At 43.5% G+C, this 18,836-nt stretch overlaps 1 protein-coding gene across 4 annotated transcripts in view; it reads left to right on the top strand.

Annotated features, from left to right (window-relative positions):
- The window catches only part of LOC111160485 (TAR (HIV-1) RNA binding protein 1), an 84,901-nt gene that overhangs the window by 34,567 nt on the left and 31,498 nt on the right, over positions 1-18,836 (top strand). For 3 of the 4 annotated variants that reach the window (XR_002641485.1, XM_022523631.1, XM_022523632.1), the window contains exons 13-20: positions 6,410-6,507; positions 9,761-9,922; positions 10,941-11,128; positions 11,526-11,787; positions 11,878-12,066; positions 13,360-13,550; positions 13,731-13,802; positions 15,428-15,548. Coding sequence is in view for 3 of the 4 variants with exons in the window: in XM_022523631.1 (XP_022379339.1) it covers positions 6,410-6,507; positions 9,761-9,922; positions 10,941-11,128; positions 11,526-11,787; positions 11,878-12,066; positions 13,360-13,550; positions 13,731-13,802; positions 15,428-15,548 (1,283 nt within the window). In the remaining variant the exon portion in view is untranslated. Of the gene's footprint in view, positions 1-6,409; positions 6,508-9,760; positions 9,923-10,940; positions 11,129-11,498; positions 11,788-11,877; positions 12,067-13,359; positions 13,551-13,730; positions 13,803-15,427; positions 15,549-18,836 lie in introns of all 4 variants that reach the window. The other variant, XM_022523630.1, reaches the window with a different exon arrangement.

The following is an 18,836-nucleotide window of genomic DNA, read 5'->3' on the forward strand; positions in this document are numbered from 1 at the left end:
GGTCATGTGTGGTTGTCGCCTCACACTGGGCTTACGTCACAAACTGTCATGTCATCACGGTTCATCCACACTGGAGAGTGGGTCAGACTTGGCTTCCTTTTTGCGGCGAATACCCCATGGTACGTGTAAGTTTGCACAGTCACCGTGGGGGACTCGGGCTGCTTCCACTTTTTGGCCGTGTGAGTAAGTCTGCTTTTTTTTTTTTTTTTTTTTAAATATTTATTTATTTATTTATTTGACAGACAGAGATGACAAGTAGGCAGAGAGGCAGAGAGAGGAGGAAGAGGAGGAAGCAGGCTCCCCGCTGAGCAGAGAGCCCGACTCGGGGCTCAATCCCAGGACCCTGGGATCATGACCTGGGCCGAAGGCAGAGGCTTAACCCACTGAGCCACCCAGGCGCCCCAGTAAGGCTGCTTTTGAACATCAAATGTACAAACAGCTCCTCACATCCCTGCCTTTAGTTCTCCTTTTGGTTATGTACCTAGAAGTGGAGTGGCTGGATCCCGTGGTAATTCTGTGTTTAACGTTTTGAAGAACCGCCATACTGTCTCCTTAGTGGCCACGCAGTTCCACGTTCCAGTCAGCGTCCAGTTGGTGCGCGGGTCTAGGTTCTCCGCGTGCTCGCTCGCTTGTCTGTCTGTTGGTCGTGGCCGCCCTGATGGGTGCGAGGCGGGATCTCATTGTGGTTTTGACTGAGGAGACCGCTTTTGACCAAGTCTGGTACCACTTTCGGGATTCTGGGCAACCAGAATCCAGAACTGGTTGCCGTGGTTGATTATATGAGACAAGAGAGTGGGAAGCAAAAACGTATACCCGCTTCTGGTTGAAGTGGTCTGCACAGTTTGTGTGTCATGAGGAGCTGCTCAGTCGGGGGAGGTGGCAGTGACTGCAGGCCTGGGGGAGTCTTCTGTGGGCTGCTGACGGGAAGCACCATGAGAGCGAGGATGATGGGAACAGCCCCTGTGTTTCTTCATGTCCCGTCATTCTGCGTCCTGCGAGCCCTCGGCTTTCCCTTGGAGCCTCAGGTTAACTTTGTTTTCACTTCTTTGTACGATCACCAGGTGCGTACAGGAGAAAGAGGAGACAGACAGTCTGGAAGGCGGAGAATTCTGTTCTTAGTGTGTTCGTGGGTTATGATGCTTACTTTTAGAGTAAAAAGTTTTACCTTTCAGGGCGCCTGGGTGGCTCAGTGGGTTAAGCCTCTGCCTTCGGCTCAGGTCATGATCTCAGGGTCCTGGGATCGAGCCCCGCATTGGGCTCTCTGCACGGCGGGGAGCCTGCTTCTCTGTCTCCTGCTCCCCTGGCTTAGACTCATTCTTTCTCTCTTTCTCACTCTCTCTGTCAAATAAATAACATCTTAAAGAAAATGTTTACCTTTCAACCATTTACTTGTGGCTTCTTGACCTGACAAGTGATTTTTGACCTACTTCAGAGGCCACATAGGAGTGTGTCTACAGTAAGTAACTTGAAAATTTTAAATTCTGTAATTTTGAATGCTATGTGATCTTTTAAAAAAAATGAACATTTCTAAGAGAGATAGATATCACACTTTGCAAGGTGTCCACATTTTTTACCTATTTTAAAATTGAGTTCTTTGTTTTCATACACTTGGATGAAATAGATACAATGAGAATTCATGATACAGTCTGGATACAAGTCCTTTGTTGGATATGGGATGTACAAATATTTTCTCCCGGTCTAGCTTGGCTTGTCAGTTTAAGTGTCTCTTGTAGAGCAAAAGTTTTCATTTTGGTGAAGTCCGGTTTGCTTTTTTCTTTAGTTTTATTGATTATGCATTAGGTATCCTATTTAGGAAACCTTTGCCTTAACCCCAAGTAACGTAGGCTTTTCTCTTATTTTCTCCTAAATATTTTTATTTTTGGATTTATGATACATTTTGAGTTAATTTTTAAGGTGTAAAGTTTAGGTTGAGGTTTTGGTTTTTTGTTTGTTTTGCCTGTGGATATCCAGTTTTTCAGCATTATTTTGTTGTTGAGACTATCCTCTCTCTGTAGTTTTGTACTGTTGCAAAAAAAAACAAAACAAAACAAAAAACATTTAATTAGGTGTGGCAGAAATAATCCAAAATAGTTGGATGGATGAATGGATAAATGATGGGATGTAGCTATATTTGGCCATGAAAAGGAATGAATTACTGATACATGCCACAACGTGGACGGACTTTGGAAACAGCTTAAGTGAAAGAAACCAGTCACAAAAGACCATATATTATATGATTCCATTTATATGACACGTCCAGAAGAGGCAGATCTGAGACCGAGAAAGGATTAGTGATTGTGTAGGGCAGGGAGGGGGCGTAGGCTTGTGAGGGTGATGCTCAGAGGGGATGGGGTTTCTCTCTGTGGTGACCAAAGTGTTCTAAAAAGTCGGCTCTGGTGACAGCTGCACATATCTGTGACTGTCCTAGATACCATTGAATTAAATGCTTTTAATGGGTGAAGTGTGTCACGTGAATTATATCAGTAACATTGTTTAAAAATAACTGGCCGTATTTGTGTGGCTCTACTTCTGGGCTCTCTTCTATTCTGTTGATTTATATGTTGATACCTTGGCCAGCACCACCCTGTTTTGGTTACTGTAGATTTACAATAACTCTTTAAATGGGTAGGATGCTTCTTTCAAATTCTTATTTCTGGATATTCTAGTTCTTTTGCCTTTCCATATAAACTTTATAATCAGCTTGTATTTACAAGAAACAAAAATCCTGCTGGAATTTTGACTGAAATCACATTAAATCTATAGATTAATCTATGGAGAATTGCCTTTATTATACCGAGACTTTTGATCATGAACATAGTGTGTCTCTCAGTTTACATACGGTGTCTTTGATTTTTTTCATCAGAGCTTTTTAGTTTTCAGCATATAGATCCTGTACAGGTTTTATTAGATTTGTGCCCAAGTATGTGATCAATTTTTTAAAAATTTTGGTTTTCAGTTGTGTATGGCCAGTATACAGAAATGTGATTGATTTTCATGTGTTGACCTTGTATCCTCTGACCTCGCTGAAGCTCTTGTTATGAGAGGTTTTTTGTTTTGTTTGTTTATTTGTTCATTGGTTTTAAATAGAATCCTTGGGATCTTTCTTTAGAGATGGAATATTTATATTTCTAGAATTGTCCATGATAATCCCTTCTCCTTTTAATGTGTGCAGCATCGGGGGTCAGTGATAATTTGTATCCTCTCTATCTCTGCCTCTCTTAAGACCAGCTAGTGGTTCATGAATTTTACTGACCTTTTCAAAATACCAGCTTTTGGTTTTCATTGATTTTTTTTTTTTTTTTTCAGTTTCATTGATTTCTGTCTTTGTTTGCTTCTGTCTGCTTTGCTTTTGGTTTATTTTGCCTTTCTAATGAAGTTAAGGGGGAAGTTTAGGTTGTTGATTTTAGATCTTATTTTTGAAAATGACCTGTAGTGCTATAAATTTTTTAAGTTTTGCTTTAATTTAATCCCAAAACTTTTGGTATGTTGTATTTTAGTTCAAAGTATTTTCTAACTTTTCTTGAGGAACTCTCTTTTACTCTCGAAATACTTAGAAGTGTGTTTAGAGATTTCCTTCTTATCTTTCTGTTGTTATTTTTCATTTGACTCTAGTTAGCATACTTTGTAGAGTTTCAGGTTTTGAAACTTCATTAAGGGTTATTTATGATCAAGTGTATACTGTTCCATGCGCATTCGGAAACACCTTGTACTCTGTAGTTGGGTTGAGCGTCCTATAAATACCAGATCCAAGATTTTCATGGTATTTTTCAGTTTTATGTCCTTGCTGTTTTTTGTTTACTCTGTTACTAAGAGAGGAGTGTTGAAGTCTCTAGCTCTGAGTTTGGGTTTATCTCTTTCTCTTTCTATTTTTATTATTTGGCTTCCTGTCCTGCAGTTCTGTTGTTAGGTGCCTGTGTGTTTAGGATAGTGCGTTTTCTTGTTGAGTTGACTTTCCTTTTTAATGCAGTATCCCTTTTTATCCCGGTTATTCTACTCTGAAGTCTGCTTTGTCTGGTAGTAACGTAACCACTCTCACTTTGTTTTAATTAGAGTTTGCATAGTAGTATTTCCTAGCTTTTTACTTTTATTCTATTTAGATTGTTGTATTTGAAGCAAATTTCTGATAGCATAACTGGGTCATGATTTTTTACTATTTGCATTTAATATAATTACATATATGTTTTGATTCCAGTCTTTTTTTTTATTCAATTCCCTTTGTTTTTCATTTCTGTCTTTCCCTCTCTTGGCTTGTTTTGGGCAGTTTGAACATTATTTTGTATTCCATTTTCTTTAAATAAAGATTTATTTACTTATTTATTTTTCAGAGAGAGAGAGAGACAGAGATCACAAGTAGGCAGAGAGGCGGGCAGGGGTTGGGGGGGAACAGGATCCCTGCTGAGCAGAGAGCCCGATGCAGGGCTCGATCCCGGGACCCTTAGATCATGACCCGAGTCAAAGGCAGAGGCCCAACCCACTGAGCCACCCAGGAGCCCCAACTGTATTCCATTTTAATTTACCTATTGTGTTTTTTACTAAATATCTAATACTCTGTGTGTGTGTGTGTGTGTGTGTGTGTGTGTGTGTGTGTGTGTGTTTGCGATTGCTTTAGGGACCACAGTATGCACACCTAACTTTTCAATCTGTTTAGAATTAATGTTTTACCACTTGAAATGGATGTAGAAACTTTACCACCGTATGGACTCCTTTGCCCAAACCTTTACCCCCCGTATTATAGTTGTCTTATATCTACGTTTGTTAAAAACTACCAGTGTTACAATTTTTGCTTTCAACCATCAAAGAGATTTTAAAAATCACAAGAGAAGAACCTATTGTATTTCCCTAGATGTTTGCAGTTTCTTTTGCTTTTCTTTCATCCCTGACGTCCCCTGTTTTCCTGGGGCACCTATGCCTTTCGTTTGAAGAGCAGCTTTTACCATTTCTTTTGGAACAGGTTTGCTGACAGTGAATTTTCTTAGTTTTCCTTCATCTGAGAATGTCTTTATTTCACCTGAGGATTATTTTCACTGGATATAAAATTCTGGTTTGACGGGTCTTTTCTTTCAGCAATTTAAACGTATTCCATTCGCTTCTGGCTGCCGTGGTTTCTCATTAGAATTGTGTAGTCATTCAGTGTGTTCTCCACCTACATGATGTGCTGTTTTCCTCTGCTTCCAAGATTGTTTCTTTGTGTTTAGTTTTCAGCGGTTTGGTTACACTATGTCATGCTGCATATAATTTATTTTGTTGATATGTTTTTAAGTTCACTGACTCCTTTCCTGCTTCTCCTTTCTGTTGCAGTTTCCATCTGGTGAGTTATTAAAATTTCAGTCCTTATAGTTACCAGTTACAAAATTCCCATTTGGTTTTTGTGTGTATCTTACATTTCTTTGCTGAGCCTTTGTTTTCCTGTATGTTCCGAGAGGGTGTGTTGATTGATTGCTGACGCGTTTTTACCATTAGCTGTTTGGAATCAGGTTTTTCTGGGGTTGGCATCATCTCACTGTTGGCGTTGGCCGGCTGTCTTTCCCCTTGTGAGCTAGGAATTTTCTGATGCTCCACGTGCCCAGTTATTTTGGATTGAATCCTAGATATTTTGAATTCTATGTCATGAGACTCTAGGTCATGTTTAAATCCCGTGGAGAAGTTGATTCTCTTGTGTAACAGACGCTCAGCTTAGGGTTAGGCCTTCATCCCCGACGTCCCAGCTCCTGTGCATGTTGCTTCCACCGTCAGCGTGCGGAGCTGTCTTGACCCACACCACCCGTCATCCCTCCGGGGGCCAGCGTGCAGCCTGGGCCGCTGTCTCCCTTCGATCGGTTCGGAAAGTCTTTGGGCTGCTTCCTGCTGGCAGGTCCAGGCATACCAGCTTGCAGGGAGCCCGGTGCTTGACAAACCACGTTCTGGGGCCCTTTTCCCAAGCGTCTGACCCTCTGGAACCTCTTAAGAGCTCATTGTCTGCTTTTCTGGGGTTCCCCCTTTTCCACTGTCTAATCAGAAAGTTGGGGCCCATTGTGCTGCCCACTTCTGTGCTGCCCTGCGCGGGGTGTCAGTCTGCAGAGGGCCTGGACGGATGCGCTGCTGTTGGGTGTTACGCTCTCTGAACCTGTCGGCTGCTTTGTACCTTTTACGGTCTCTGCGTAGACGCTCGGATCTTCTGTCTAGTTTTATAGGGAGAGGCTGGCTGCCCCTGTTCCATTTTAGCCAGAACTAAAACTCCTAAATGATTTTTAAGGTGGATTATAGATTGCCCTATGGTACTAATGACTGTTCATTATTGGGATTCATTTTTGGTAAGTGATTCGTGGCATATGCTTAACAGAGTTGTACTTTTACTAAAAAATCTGGCATATTTTGTACCAGGTAACTTACATTTCTGTCATTTCAGTTACACGCTTTTTCCCCCATACAGACGAGGTGTTCACACTTCTCCAGAGCTTTGCCATGTCTGCTACTGAGAGCGTTTCTGATTTTATCCTCCGACGGCTTACCATGAATGAACTCAGTAGTGTAAGTACTGACGGAGTCACTTTCCCTTCTTCTCGTCCGTATTTGAGGGATTACCTACTGGCAGGCACTGTATGAAATTGAGAAAATCAATGTGATATTTTCTGGAGAAGCTGCCTTGGGAAGCAGAAAAAACTCTAGGATTCGGAGTCTCCTCGTTCCATTCCTCCGGGTCACACTGAGGCCTTCCTTGGGAGAGTCAGGCAGCTTTTCTGAGTCTCAGCTTTCTCATCCACAAAGTGGAGGTAATACATGCACTCGGCCGGGGCCGAGAGGTCTGAGGGGTCTGACCTCGCTGGGGTGCTTCGGGCATTCAGGTGTTTGGTCCTGGCGTCCAGAGAGTGGGATTTGGCAGGGTTGGGGCGGGACCAGGTGTTAGCTCGGGTCTGTTTCTAAAGCTCCGTAAGCAATTCCGGAACACAGAGTAGATAGTAGTCGGTCTGTGGTGAGTGTCCCTTTCTGTCGTCTGCACTCTCCACGTGCTTTGTTCCAAGACAGCTGAGAACACCCAAAACTAATAGAGCACTGCATGTTAACTGCCCTGGAAGTTTAAAAAAAAAAAAAAAAGAAAGAATTTTCCTTTTTCTCAAGAATATTTTGAAAATGCGGATTCTTATAGAAAAGCTTATTCTTAATTTTTTTTTTTTTTGGGTTGAAATCTCTAGGGGCAAATGTTGAAACTTTAGAATCAGGAGATTGTTAATAAAGTACGAAAATATACTTATTTTAATTTTTATTAGACTACTCAGTTAAGTACATGTGTTTGATAGGCTCGTGAGCAGGTGTGAAAATACAAAAAGGCAAATTCTGTACTGAAGGCACTAAGCTGTGGTGGTAGGAAGGCAGGAACCTGTGGAGAAACAGTCCTCTGGCATGGGGCGTGTCAACTGTAACAGCTGTTCGGGACTTTGCTCTACCTACATTTCCAAGAAGTCGTTTAATAAGTAACTCTTCTGGTTTGTTTTGCTTCAACATCACTTTATTATCATCAGTATTATCTTACCTCCTTTTTAGGGAAATTTTCAGGCACACACAGAAGAAGTATAATGAACCTCCATATACCCATTATAGAACATAACTGTTGTTTGGAATTTGATGCTAAAAATAGCTTTAAAAAGGGGAAGGGTTCATCTGATTGTGTTTAATAACTGCTCTCAGGGAAGAAAGCCCTGGTTTGTGGTATCTGTCCATTTCCATGGCTGACTTCAAGCTACAGACATGAGGCCCCAGCATTGGGGAACGACGACGGGCCCTGATGCTTGCTGCAGGCTACTCTGGGGGCACCTGTCCTCGGCCCCCCAGGGAGCGGCAGCCGCCACACTCTGAACCTGTCTCCCGGCCTCCTTGGGTGCTGCGGAGTGTGGCCTCTGTCCTCTTCCATCTCTCCAGGACCTGACTGTTGCCAGTTTCCTTGCCTCCCGGCCCTCTCCCCCACTTTCTCTCTCATGTTCTCAGCCTTTCCGTGTCTCCTGGATTCTTTTCGTGAGCCCCCAAACGGCTTTGACAGTCCCTTATCTCGAGGAACCCACTCTCTTATTCCCTGGGCCCTCCAGCTCCTCATTTCCTTCTCCCCGTAAGCTGAATCTATAAACACACCCCACAGCTCCGTTCTCACCTGGTTTCTGCCTCTGTTCAAGCCTGGAAGTGGCTCTCTCTGAAGCAGTCAGTGACTCCTTTGTTATAAACCCGATGGATACTTTTCAAACCGTGGTTTTTTTTTTTTTTTTTTTTTTTTTTTTTTTTGGTGAGAGAGAGAGCTAGAGCGAGAACATGAGCAGGGAGAGGAGCAGAGGCAGAGGGAGAAGCTGGCTCCCCACTGAGAAGGGAGCCCGATGCAGGACTCGATCCCAGGACCTTGGAATCATGACCTGAGCCAAAGGCAGATGCTTAACCAACTGAGCCAGCCACACGCCCCTCAAACCATGGTTTTTGTGACTCCTCAACCCTACTGGACACACCAGCCGCTTTGCCCTCAAAACACCAGCCATCCCGAGTGTCCCTGACACCCTCTTCTCCTGGGGTGGCCCCATCGCTCTGCCATCACCCCCACCTTCCCTTCAAATGTGCATTCTCCACTGGAGAGCCCCAGACAATGGAGCTGTAGAAAGCATGGCCTGGGCCCTTCTTCTTTCCTGTTCTTCCCGTGCGAGGCGGTCTCGGCTGTACCCCCAGCTTCAGCTGTGCTGGGGACCCAGTGTCTCTGTCTCCACCACAGCCGTCTCTCCCGAGCTCACCGTCCCATCGGCCGGGTGCTCTTGGACAACTCCAGTTGCATTTCTCACACTGAAGCCGTTCAGAACTGACCCCCTTACCATCCCCTTCTCAGGACTATGCCGCCATCCAGCCTCACGTTTAGGAGTCCTCTCTCGCACTCGATCCTCGCCTGCACTGCTGGCAGTCCGTCTTCACCAGGCCCCGCGGTCGTTGCTCCCCATCTGCGCCGTGTCCTGGCACCTGGCTATGTGCTGAACATGTTGTGGTCGCTCAGTAAACACCGATTAAATGCAGGAGTCATGTGCCTCCTGGTGTCCTGAAAGCCTGTCGAGGATACAATAGTTGGTTTACTGATAATCCCTGGGGCCACCACTCAAGGCTAGTCTGCTGACCGTACTTTGTCTCAGGTCTTTGAAAAACCCCATAGTGGGTGGCTATGACCCTCCCCATTTTGTGGATGAGGGATCTGAGGCCTGCAGAGGCTGGGTCACAGAGCTGGCGGGTGGTAGTGCTGGACTGAACCCCACGTCAAGTCCAACTCACAAACGCCTGTGTTTAATTCCGTGTCTCCCACTTACCAGCTCTGAGATGCTGGCTGAGCTGTTGAACCTCTCCCAAACTTAGTCGTCGTCTTAGGAAAATAGGGCCATAACCTTCCTAGAAATAATGGAGGATCGTAACCTGCCTAAAGCAAAGGCAGTAGTCCTTGCTCTCATTGTTACTGAGGATCTGTTGGCCCTGGGATGTAAGAGTTGGTAGGACATAGTTTCTGACATCCCGGGTCTCGTGGTCAGAGCGTGAGCTGGATGAGTGATTTGACATGTGCTGCCGTTACACTGAATGCAGAGTTGCTGTGTAAGCTCCGAGAAGGGGTCCTTAGCTCTGCATGGGGAGGTCATGGAGGGCTTCTTGGAGGAAATGACTTTTTCTCTCAATTCTTATTTTAGTACTTTTAAATAAGGTTATTTATTTCCTATCTAAACTCTCATAGTTCAGTAAAAATGACAGACCCTGCATGTTAAGTGTTATTGTTTGCCTTTAGGTTTCGGATCTGGATCGTTGCCGTTTATACCTGATGGTATTAACTGAGCTTATAAATACCCATTTGAAGGTTGGGTGGAAAAGAGGCAACCCCATTTGGAGAGTTATTTCTCCTCTGAAAAATGCATCCATCCGGCATCTTCAAGAGATAGACAGTGGACAGGTAATCCTTTATTCAAGATGTGTAGTTGCGTTGAATAAGGCATACCTAGAATACAGATTGGATTTATTAACATTCTGATATGAAAAGCATCAGCTGAAATTTAAGATAGTATTCTTTGTTCATAATATTTGAAGATTTGGACTCCTATGGGTATATGACAAAGGTATGGTGACTTAAGTCTTAAAACTGTTCAGATACAGTTAGTGGATTTGCACTGAACTGAGTCTTTGCCCAAATACCAGTAAGGGACACTTTAACGTGTCTAAATACATGTATGACAACTGACATACGTGTGATATGTGACATATAACACATGCAATATATAACACATGGTGTGTATTAATACATCCAGCAACCCATATCCTTGACCATCTACCTTATTGTCTACCCTGGTCTTCTGCTGCCTCTTCTCTTCTCCCTCTCCTCCCAGCAGTGCCATTGTGCTGCAGCGTGTCCCCAGCCAGACTGTCGTAAGTGCAGAGCCAGGGCGCAGCCTCATCCCTGAGGCTCGTGAGGGGCTCCGAGCTGCTGGGCTCTGTCACTTCTCCAGACACAGCGTACAGGTGGCAAAGGAGTTATATACGTGATGCCTGAGCCTCATTTGTTTTTTCTTAACAAAACTTCAAACAGTTAAGGCTCATCCATAGAAATGCATCCAAATGTGCACGTGAGCAAGAAAACGGCTGAGAGGTACGGCTTCCCGTACACGCGGAGGTCCAGTAGGCAGCCGCTGTGTCACAGACCGCTTCCAGGAGCGCACCGCCCCACTGACGCGATCAGACGGTCTTCTTAGTTGGAACGGCTGAATTTTTATTGCCCCTTTAAGCTTGCTCACTGCCACGTGAGGTGGTGACGCTGATGGTCTTGGAGTATTAGGTTTCCTTTTGTTGCCTCTGATGTTCGGTAGCAGGCAGGGAGAGGGGAAGGCGGGCGGGAGGCATCCTTCGCCAGGGCACTCGGGTCCCCATGGTTAAGACTGGCTCGCATGAAGTAAGAGTCTGGTGCGTTTCCCCCCCAGGAGCCGACCCTTGCCGGGCAAATCCAGAGGGTCGTTAGCATGGCTGCCTTGGCCACGGTGTGTGAGGCCGTTGACCAGAAGCCGGAACTGCAGCTCGACTCCCTGGAGCCGGGACCCACGGAAAGGTTCCTCGCCTCCCTCCCGCTCAATCACACACTGCAGAAGCCGCACCCAGAGGAGCACAGCAGGTGTGTCCGCCCCGGCGGGCCGCGCACGTGGGAACGGCACCTGTTTGCCAACGTTTAAAATTTCATTTTTGTCGTCGTCGTTGAGATGATGAGTGACGGCCCGGTCGTGTTCACAGGGTGTTGGGAAGTTGAAGATGATAACGTACTCCAGCATCTCTGTTGCTGGACAGCCGCGGACGTTACCGCGTGCCGTTCTCAGTTAACCACTTATGGGGAAGGGAAGTGCCTACATTCAAGTAGTTAGGAAGTTGAGATCGTGTGGTCTCCTTGCTTTTCGTGGGACAGGATCTTAAAGAGCGACTGTGACTTTTTTCCTTGTAAGGATCGTTACTCTGTGCACAGGGAACTGAGCCCGACTTCAAGGAGCAAGGGATGGTGACCGTCTGTTTTGTTTCAGTTTTTCTGAAGACTCGGCAGCTTCCCAAGGATGGGGGAAAGTAGTCGCACAATATATTCATGATCAGTGGGTCTGCCTCTCTTTCTTGTTGAGAAAATACCACACCCTTATACCGTCGTCGGAGGGTGACGTTCCGGATCCCGTCCTACCTGCTGTTCAGATGCCGGCGAGGACCCTGCAGTCCGCGCTGGGAGCCCTCACAGTCCTGCCTTCAGACCAAGTCTTGCCTGTGTTCCACTGCATGAAAGTTCTGGTTCCCAAGGTACGTTTCAGTGAGATGGGAACTGAGGAGTAACTGTAGGACCCGAGATCAGTTTCTGAAATGAAGTCGTTCTTTCATATTTCCTTCCAGCTTTTGACCTCCTCTGAATCACTCTGTGTAGAGTCTGTTGACACGGCTTGGAAGATTATATGTGCTTTAAGCAACACTCAGCTGATATTCTGGTCTAATTTAAAAGCCTTTGTTCAGTTTGTTTTTGATACCAAAGTTCTTACCATCGCTGCAAAAATCAAGGGCCAGGCGTATTTCAAGATAAAAGAGGTAAGTTTTTTCACGATGGGGTAGAATGTAAATTTGCCATCTTATCATCTGTAAGTGTGTGATTCAGTAGCGTTGAGAATGTTCATATTGTTGTAACAGGTCTCCAGAACTAAATTAACTTGAACTAAAACTCCATCCCCATTAAACAACTCCCCTTGCCCCCCTCCCACAGCCCCTGGTAATCACGATTCTCTTTCTGTTTCTATGAATTTGCCTGCTTGAGGTTAAAAGGAGGTCACTTTTTGTTTTCTTTTTAATTTGTGTGACCTGTAGCACACGGGGAAGAAGAGAGTTACATTTGTAATTGTGTATTAGATTTGTTATTGTGTATTCATTCTTGCAGTCCACAAATACTTTGAACCTTCTTCAGGGTTGTGACTGACAACAAGCTCTGTCATGGGTGAGCAGCCGGGGGGCCTTGCGGACTCTTTGGATGCATATGATGCTTAAGCATTTTAAAATTAATTGCCAACTTTTAAGAATTGGGAAATTTGCAAGCAAATCTGTATTTCCCCTTCCCTCGGAATGTTGGAGAATTGGATGCCCTGGCCACCTGCTGGCCGTTCTTCGGAACTTCCCGTCCAGAGAGGGCATGCCCCTCCTACTTCCTCGCTCAAGGGTAGTAGGTCCTTGACTCCAGGATACCAAAGGCAGATGGCAGGTGCCATTTGCCCCCCACATTTGTGCTGTTGCTTTTCTTGTATAGAGAAATATTTCTCCGAACATAACCTTATCAAAAGGTCCTCCTGGTTCCTGGTGGCGTTTGCATTTACAACCACTGATAGTAGGGAGCCTGACGTGGTGGGTGACGTCATGGCTAGGAATTCTGTATACCTCGTTACCCAAAGGGAGAATGGAAGGTAGAGTCCTTTTACTGCGCTGCTGACCCTGTGCACAGGGCACACGAGAGACCCGGGGTCTTGGCTGCCTCGGGGAAGGCAGGGGCGGTGGAGAGCACGGGCAAAATGCAGAGAGGACTGAAAATGTCAAGGGGGAATGTTTTTCCTCCCTTTCATTCTATTACTTTGGGCAGTCGTTTCTCCTGCAAAGTCCTGGAGGGATATCACTATCAGTAAAATTTTATTTAGTTTTACTATTGAGAAATGAAAAAAATAGCATTCTGTGATTATTGATCATCTCACAAAATTTTAACAATCAAGATGTTTAATTTTTTATACTATGTGGTTATGTTGAAATTGTCATTTGAAGCCATTCAAGTAAGTTTTCAGCAACACTTCTTTTTCCTTAACTAAATGGGCCAAAGAATAAAATGACCATTGTATTTCATTCCAGATTATGTACAAGATGATTGAAATGTCTGCTATAAAAACCGGAGTCTTCAATACACTGATAAGTTATTGCTGCAAATCTTGGATAGTTTCTGCTTCAGATGTGTCCCAAGTGTCTTTGTCAAGTGCTAAAAATTATAGCGAACTTATCCTCGAGGCTTGTATATTTGGAACTGTTTTTAGGCGTGATCAAAGGTAAAAGATGCCATTATTTCAACCTGTCATAATTCATATTAAGAATCTACTCAGTAGAATTAGGTCTTTATTTTTAGGCTTTCAGTTAGAAGTATATAAAATGTTAATTAATTTTAAGTTTGGGGCTTTAATTTTTTCCCATCTAAAACCTGTTCTTTGTCAAATATTTTTTATGGGAAGACTTATTCAGGATGTGCAGACCTACATAGAAAATCTTGGACACGATTGTGCAGCAAACACGGTTATTGAAAAGTAAGTATGGTAGATTTTCCACATCTTGATATAAATGGAATATTCAAAATTTAACTTCAGATGAGAGATGTCCTATATTTGTTTAAATTTAATAAATGTGTACTAGTGCTCTCTATAAGATATTGAAAGAACCTTCAAAAAGCATGTTAGAAATCCTATTCCCCTGCTAATATTTGATATAAAACTCCTTGCTAAAATTTGATAACCTTAAATAATTCCTTAAAGATGAAAAAAGTGAGAAGCAATTCTAACAGGACATTGGAAGATTTTTTTTTTTTTTTTTTTTTTTTTTACATTGTTACTACCTTCTTCATGGGAATAAGTGAAAATTTTCTGGGAGAAAAAGTTTTGGTGCCAAGTCCAGTATAAATAAGAGAATGACAGGGGCACCTGGGTGGCTCAGTCGGTTATGCGTCTGCCTTCCTCTCAGGTCATGGTCCCAGGGTCCTGGGATCGAGTCCCACATCAGTCTCCCTGCTCAGCAGAGTCTGCTTCTCCCTCTCCCTCTGCTACTCCCCTTCATGCTGTCCTCCCCTCTTACTCTCTCTCCCCACCGTCAAGTAAATAAAATCTTTTAAAAAAAGATAAAATGTATTTGGGGAACATAAAACCCCATTCTTCTCTTTCATTTAGGTGGGGGCTGAGGGTCAGCACACATGTCATTCCTTCGGGGGTGTCACAGTTCACCACTCGACAAGTCAGTATACCACACACAGAAGCAAAATTACCCATACCATGCTTTTAAAGGCTCTTTTAGGATCTTACATTAACGTTTTCATTTCTAGGATAAGACTATTCTTATGTTACCTCTAAATTAATTTTTTTGGAGCTTGTCAAGTAGCTATTTTTCATTTTATTTTTCCATGTAATTTTTAAAAATTTGTGTGTTTAGATGTTTATAAAAATATATAAATGATAATTTTATATAGCTATCACAGTGTTAATCTGAGAGTCATAGTTGTGTTTTAAATCATTTGTCACTGTTCATTAACTTTATACATTTTTCATTGTTAACTGCTTTGATTTTTTGTTTTCTTGGCAGGTTTAGTATAGCAATAAAAGTGAACATTTTTAGTTGATGGTTCCAAAATACTTTGATTTCTACTAGACACACGTTTTGTTGTTAGACTGTTATTCACATTTTAGTAGCTGGCGTGAACTTTGGAAATACTAAGTTTCACTGAATTGATCTTCCCACATTTGGACACAGAGCGTACTGGGAGGCTCAGAGCCCGTGGTGCTCCCAGGTCTGCCCTGCACCTGGAGAAGGTGCGGGTGTCTCGCACGGTAGAGACCTCAGGTGTCAGGTGTCTGTGCTCTTCTGTAGGGAATTGTTCCTGAGCTACGATCATTGTTGCCTACAGAGAAGCACTCATTGGCCTGGGTCGGGTAGTGTGTGCAGTGTTCTGCCAGAAGTCCAGGGGAATTTGCTCCGACTCTGTACAGTCTCTCCTTTTAAGATATTCTTTTGTTATTCTCTGTCATCCTGAATTGAAAAAGTACTATCATTAAGGAGGGAGCTGCTTTTAAGTTTTGAAGGGTTTTGATATTTTGAAACAAATGCTTGACATATTTTTCTGTTTTGAAAATGTATTAACATAGTTTGTCATTTTACATTTTTTTAGTACTAAAAGAGAAGACCACTATGTGAGAATTTGTGCTGTCAAATTCCTGTGTTTATTACATGGCTCAAATATGTCTCATAAGTTGTTTATGGAAGATCTTGCAATCAAGCTATTAGATAAAGTAAATATGCCTTATTTTACTTTGTTTCTGTGTAACTAACAAGTCAAAATCCAACATTTGCTCTGTATGTTGACACATTATGTAATCTAAACATTTTTTTTTAAAGATTTATTTGACAGAGAGAGAGCACAAGTGGAGAGGAGAGGGAGAAGCAGGCCTCCCACTGAACAGGGAGCCTGATGTGGGGCTCAATCCCAGGACTATGGGATCCTGACCTGAGCCGAAGGTAGATGCTTTACCAAGTGGCCACCCAGAACCCTAAACAGTTTTTATCAGGAAGAAACATGAGGTTTATGTTCCCTAGTTTTAGTTAAGTTTTGGTTAGTGATTATCCAACTCATTTGATTTTAGAGAAGAATGTTTTCCCTCTGCTGTCTAAGCTTTGCTCAGTGTATATCCTAGGGCCAGTCAAAAGCAGTTGTGTTTAGAGTGATATATCCATACATTATTCTGTGTAAGAAATGGAATAAAAAGACATAGGAAGTGGCATAAAGAATTGATTTTTTTTTTTTTTTTTTTTTTTTTTTGGTCTACCAAATCATTTACAAATCTGGGGAGAAGCTAGGAAGTGGTAAAGTCAAATACATTGCTCTCTTCTGAATTTGAAGCTGGGACAGGCAGAGTTCTGACTACTTTCTCATCTCTGGGCTCCACTGGGAAGTAACTGATGACCATAGCCCCCACTTAAGCCACTTGTATTGAAATAACAGTGTTCATCATGCATTTGTTTTCTGAAGGTAGCAGATCAGCTTCAGTTATAAACAATCTGGGAAGTTTTTTGTTGTTGTTGTTGTTTTTTAATGTAAAAATCCCCCTGCCTTTTGCACCATTGGAGTCGGGAAAAACGTGTCAGGAAATAGTGCTTATGGATTCCCTAAGGATGAATGCTAGAACACAAAGATGTATTATAGTGAATATTGATGCATGATACAAAATATAAGAGTGTTTGGAAACAAAGTAAAGCAGAATAAGGAGGGAGAGCTATTTAGAGGGTCAGGGAGGGCCTCTCTAACCGGTGCCATTGAGTGCACTGCCAGTGAGGTTGGAGAATGTCCGGAAAGGCTGGTGTCCCCAGGCAAATGAGGGAGGTGCTGTCTGGAGGTGTGGAGGGACATGAGGCTGCCCGTTGGCCCTGAGATTTGGCAAGAAGGCTGTGTGTAGTCACCTCTACAAAGACCCTTTCCTGGGATGGTGAGAATGAGGACCTCAGTGGAAGGGCTGAGAGGAGTGTGGCTGGGGAGTCAGGGGAGACCATGAGTACAGGCTTTACTTGGATGAGAGGGAGTGGCTGGGATGGGTCTGCAGGGGCGTGTTTGTATGTTGAAGGAAGTGATCCAACAGAAGGGAGAAGGGATGGTTTTGGAGAGGCTGGCAGTGGTCACACAGGCAAAACCCTCAAGTAACCACTTCACATCCACTGGGATGCTTGTTACAGCAAACAGGCTGAAGATAACCGGCGTTGGTGAACATTGAAGTCATTATGCTAGGTGAGAAGACAGCCATCCTTGAGAGCCACATGGTGTGTGGTTTGCAGGAAGTGTCCGGGGTAGGCAAATCTGTAGAGATCGAATAGATTCGTGCTGCTGGGTCAGGGGCAAGGCGAGATCGGGATGTGATTGCACAGGGTTTCTTTTCAGAGTGTGGGAATGTTCTGGAATAGATAGGGGTGACGCTTGCACAGCTCTGTGAATATACCAAACCCGTTGAGTGGGACACTTTGAAATGGTGATTTTTATGCTACGTGAATTGTATTTTTTAAAAAAATCTTTGAATAGTCTAGATTGGCTCCAATGTCCAATAGAAGTTCTGGCTTTCATTAGGAGATGGAAAAGCAAAGACAGAAAAGTTATGTATTAGAAACTGGCTCAGGCCAAGCAGTTGTTTTTAGAAGGTGAAGAAAATCGAGTAAAGCAACTAATAAAAGGGTAATTTGAAAATAAGAAAAATGAAAAAAAAAAAAAGAGAAAAATGAAAGAATAATCCTAGAGAAAATGGAAGAGGGTCTCATCCAGAGTGGATGGGCCGGCTCACTGTAGCCAGGAGTGACCTCATCTTCTGAGCTAGAAAAGAGCAAGGTGGGTGGTGGCGAGTCAGTGTGAGGGAGGGATCACCGGGGACCCTCGTGTTCTGAGCCAGGAAGCAAGGTTGTTTCTAGAGGGAAGAGGCAGGAACGTGGTTGGCATTGAAGACCGAGGGGAAGGTTGAAGTTGTAGCAGTGATCTCAGTTAGAATTAGTATCGGGTAGTGCTTGAAGTCATTCTTTCCCACTGTAGTACAGAAGCTGTGGGGGTGGGGATTACGCACTGCTGTGTCACAGCTTCAGTGCTGTGTGTCTGACTTGTCACCTTGGAGGTTCTGTTTTGAGTCCATGGGTGGACAGCGTGAACCAGGAGGAGGTGGAGATGGTGGCCAGCTGGAGCGACCTTCAAGGACCTCCAGGCTCATGGGGTCTTCCCCATTCTCTGTTCTTTAGGTTTTAGTGAGGCCCGGGGTGGAGGGCTAGGTTTTTGTTTGTTTTTTACTGGAAACTTGCAAAGAGTTTAAAAGTAACTTTAAAAGGGATCCATTCCTGGCCCGGCCTCAGCAGCTACCAGCGACGGACAACCTTGTGGGGTCCACCTCTGACATTCCCCCCAACCCACATTATTTTGAAGCCAATCCCAACGTCACTTTCATCTATAAATATTTCAGTAGGTATCTCAAAAAGATAAGAATTATTTTGTCCACCATAACTACAAAACGATTTTCACACCTGAATTTGTAGTTCCTTCATATTATCAAATATCCCATGAGTGTTTAAGTTTACCTGATTATTTTACATTTTTTTCAGTTTCTTTGTTTGAAATGTGACCCAGATAAGGTCCATTCTCTGCCATTGGCTGGTTGAGATGTCCCTAAGTTCTCTTAATCTACAGACTCCCCTCATTCGTTTTAAACCGGAAATGTATTTTTTGGAGAAACCAGATTGTTTTCATCTTAGGGACTTCCTCAGTCTGGATTTTGCTGTTTGAATTTCCATGGTGCCCTTTAAGATGTTTCTCTGATCCCCAATTTTAGACAAGATGGCATTGAGATCTAGAGCCTTGATCAGAGGTAGGTTTGCTTTTCCTTTTTGGAGACAGAGGTAGGGCAAAAGTGTCCCATCCGTCAGGAAGTGTAGAAGATTTGGCTGTCTCTGAGGGATTGCCTCATTCTGTTAATTCTTCGGGAGCAGCAGAATGGCGATACTCTAATTCTTACATTCTTTTTTCATTTATTAGCTGAAACTCGTCTGTACCCAAATATGAT

Source organism: Enhydra lutris, unplaced genomic scaffold (genome assembly GCF_002288905.1).
Source record: "Enhydra lutris kenyoni isolate GAN:26980312 unplaced genomic scaffold, ASM228890v2 scaffoldscaffold76, whole genome shotgun sequence".
Taxonomy (NCBI): Eukaryota; Metazoa; Chordata; class Mammalia; order Carnivora; family Mustelidae; genus Enhydra; species Enhydra lutris.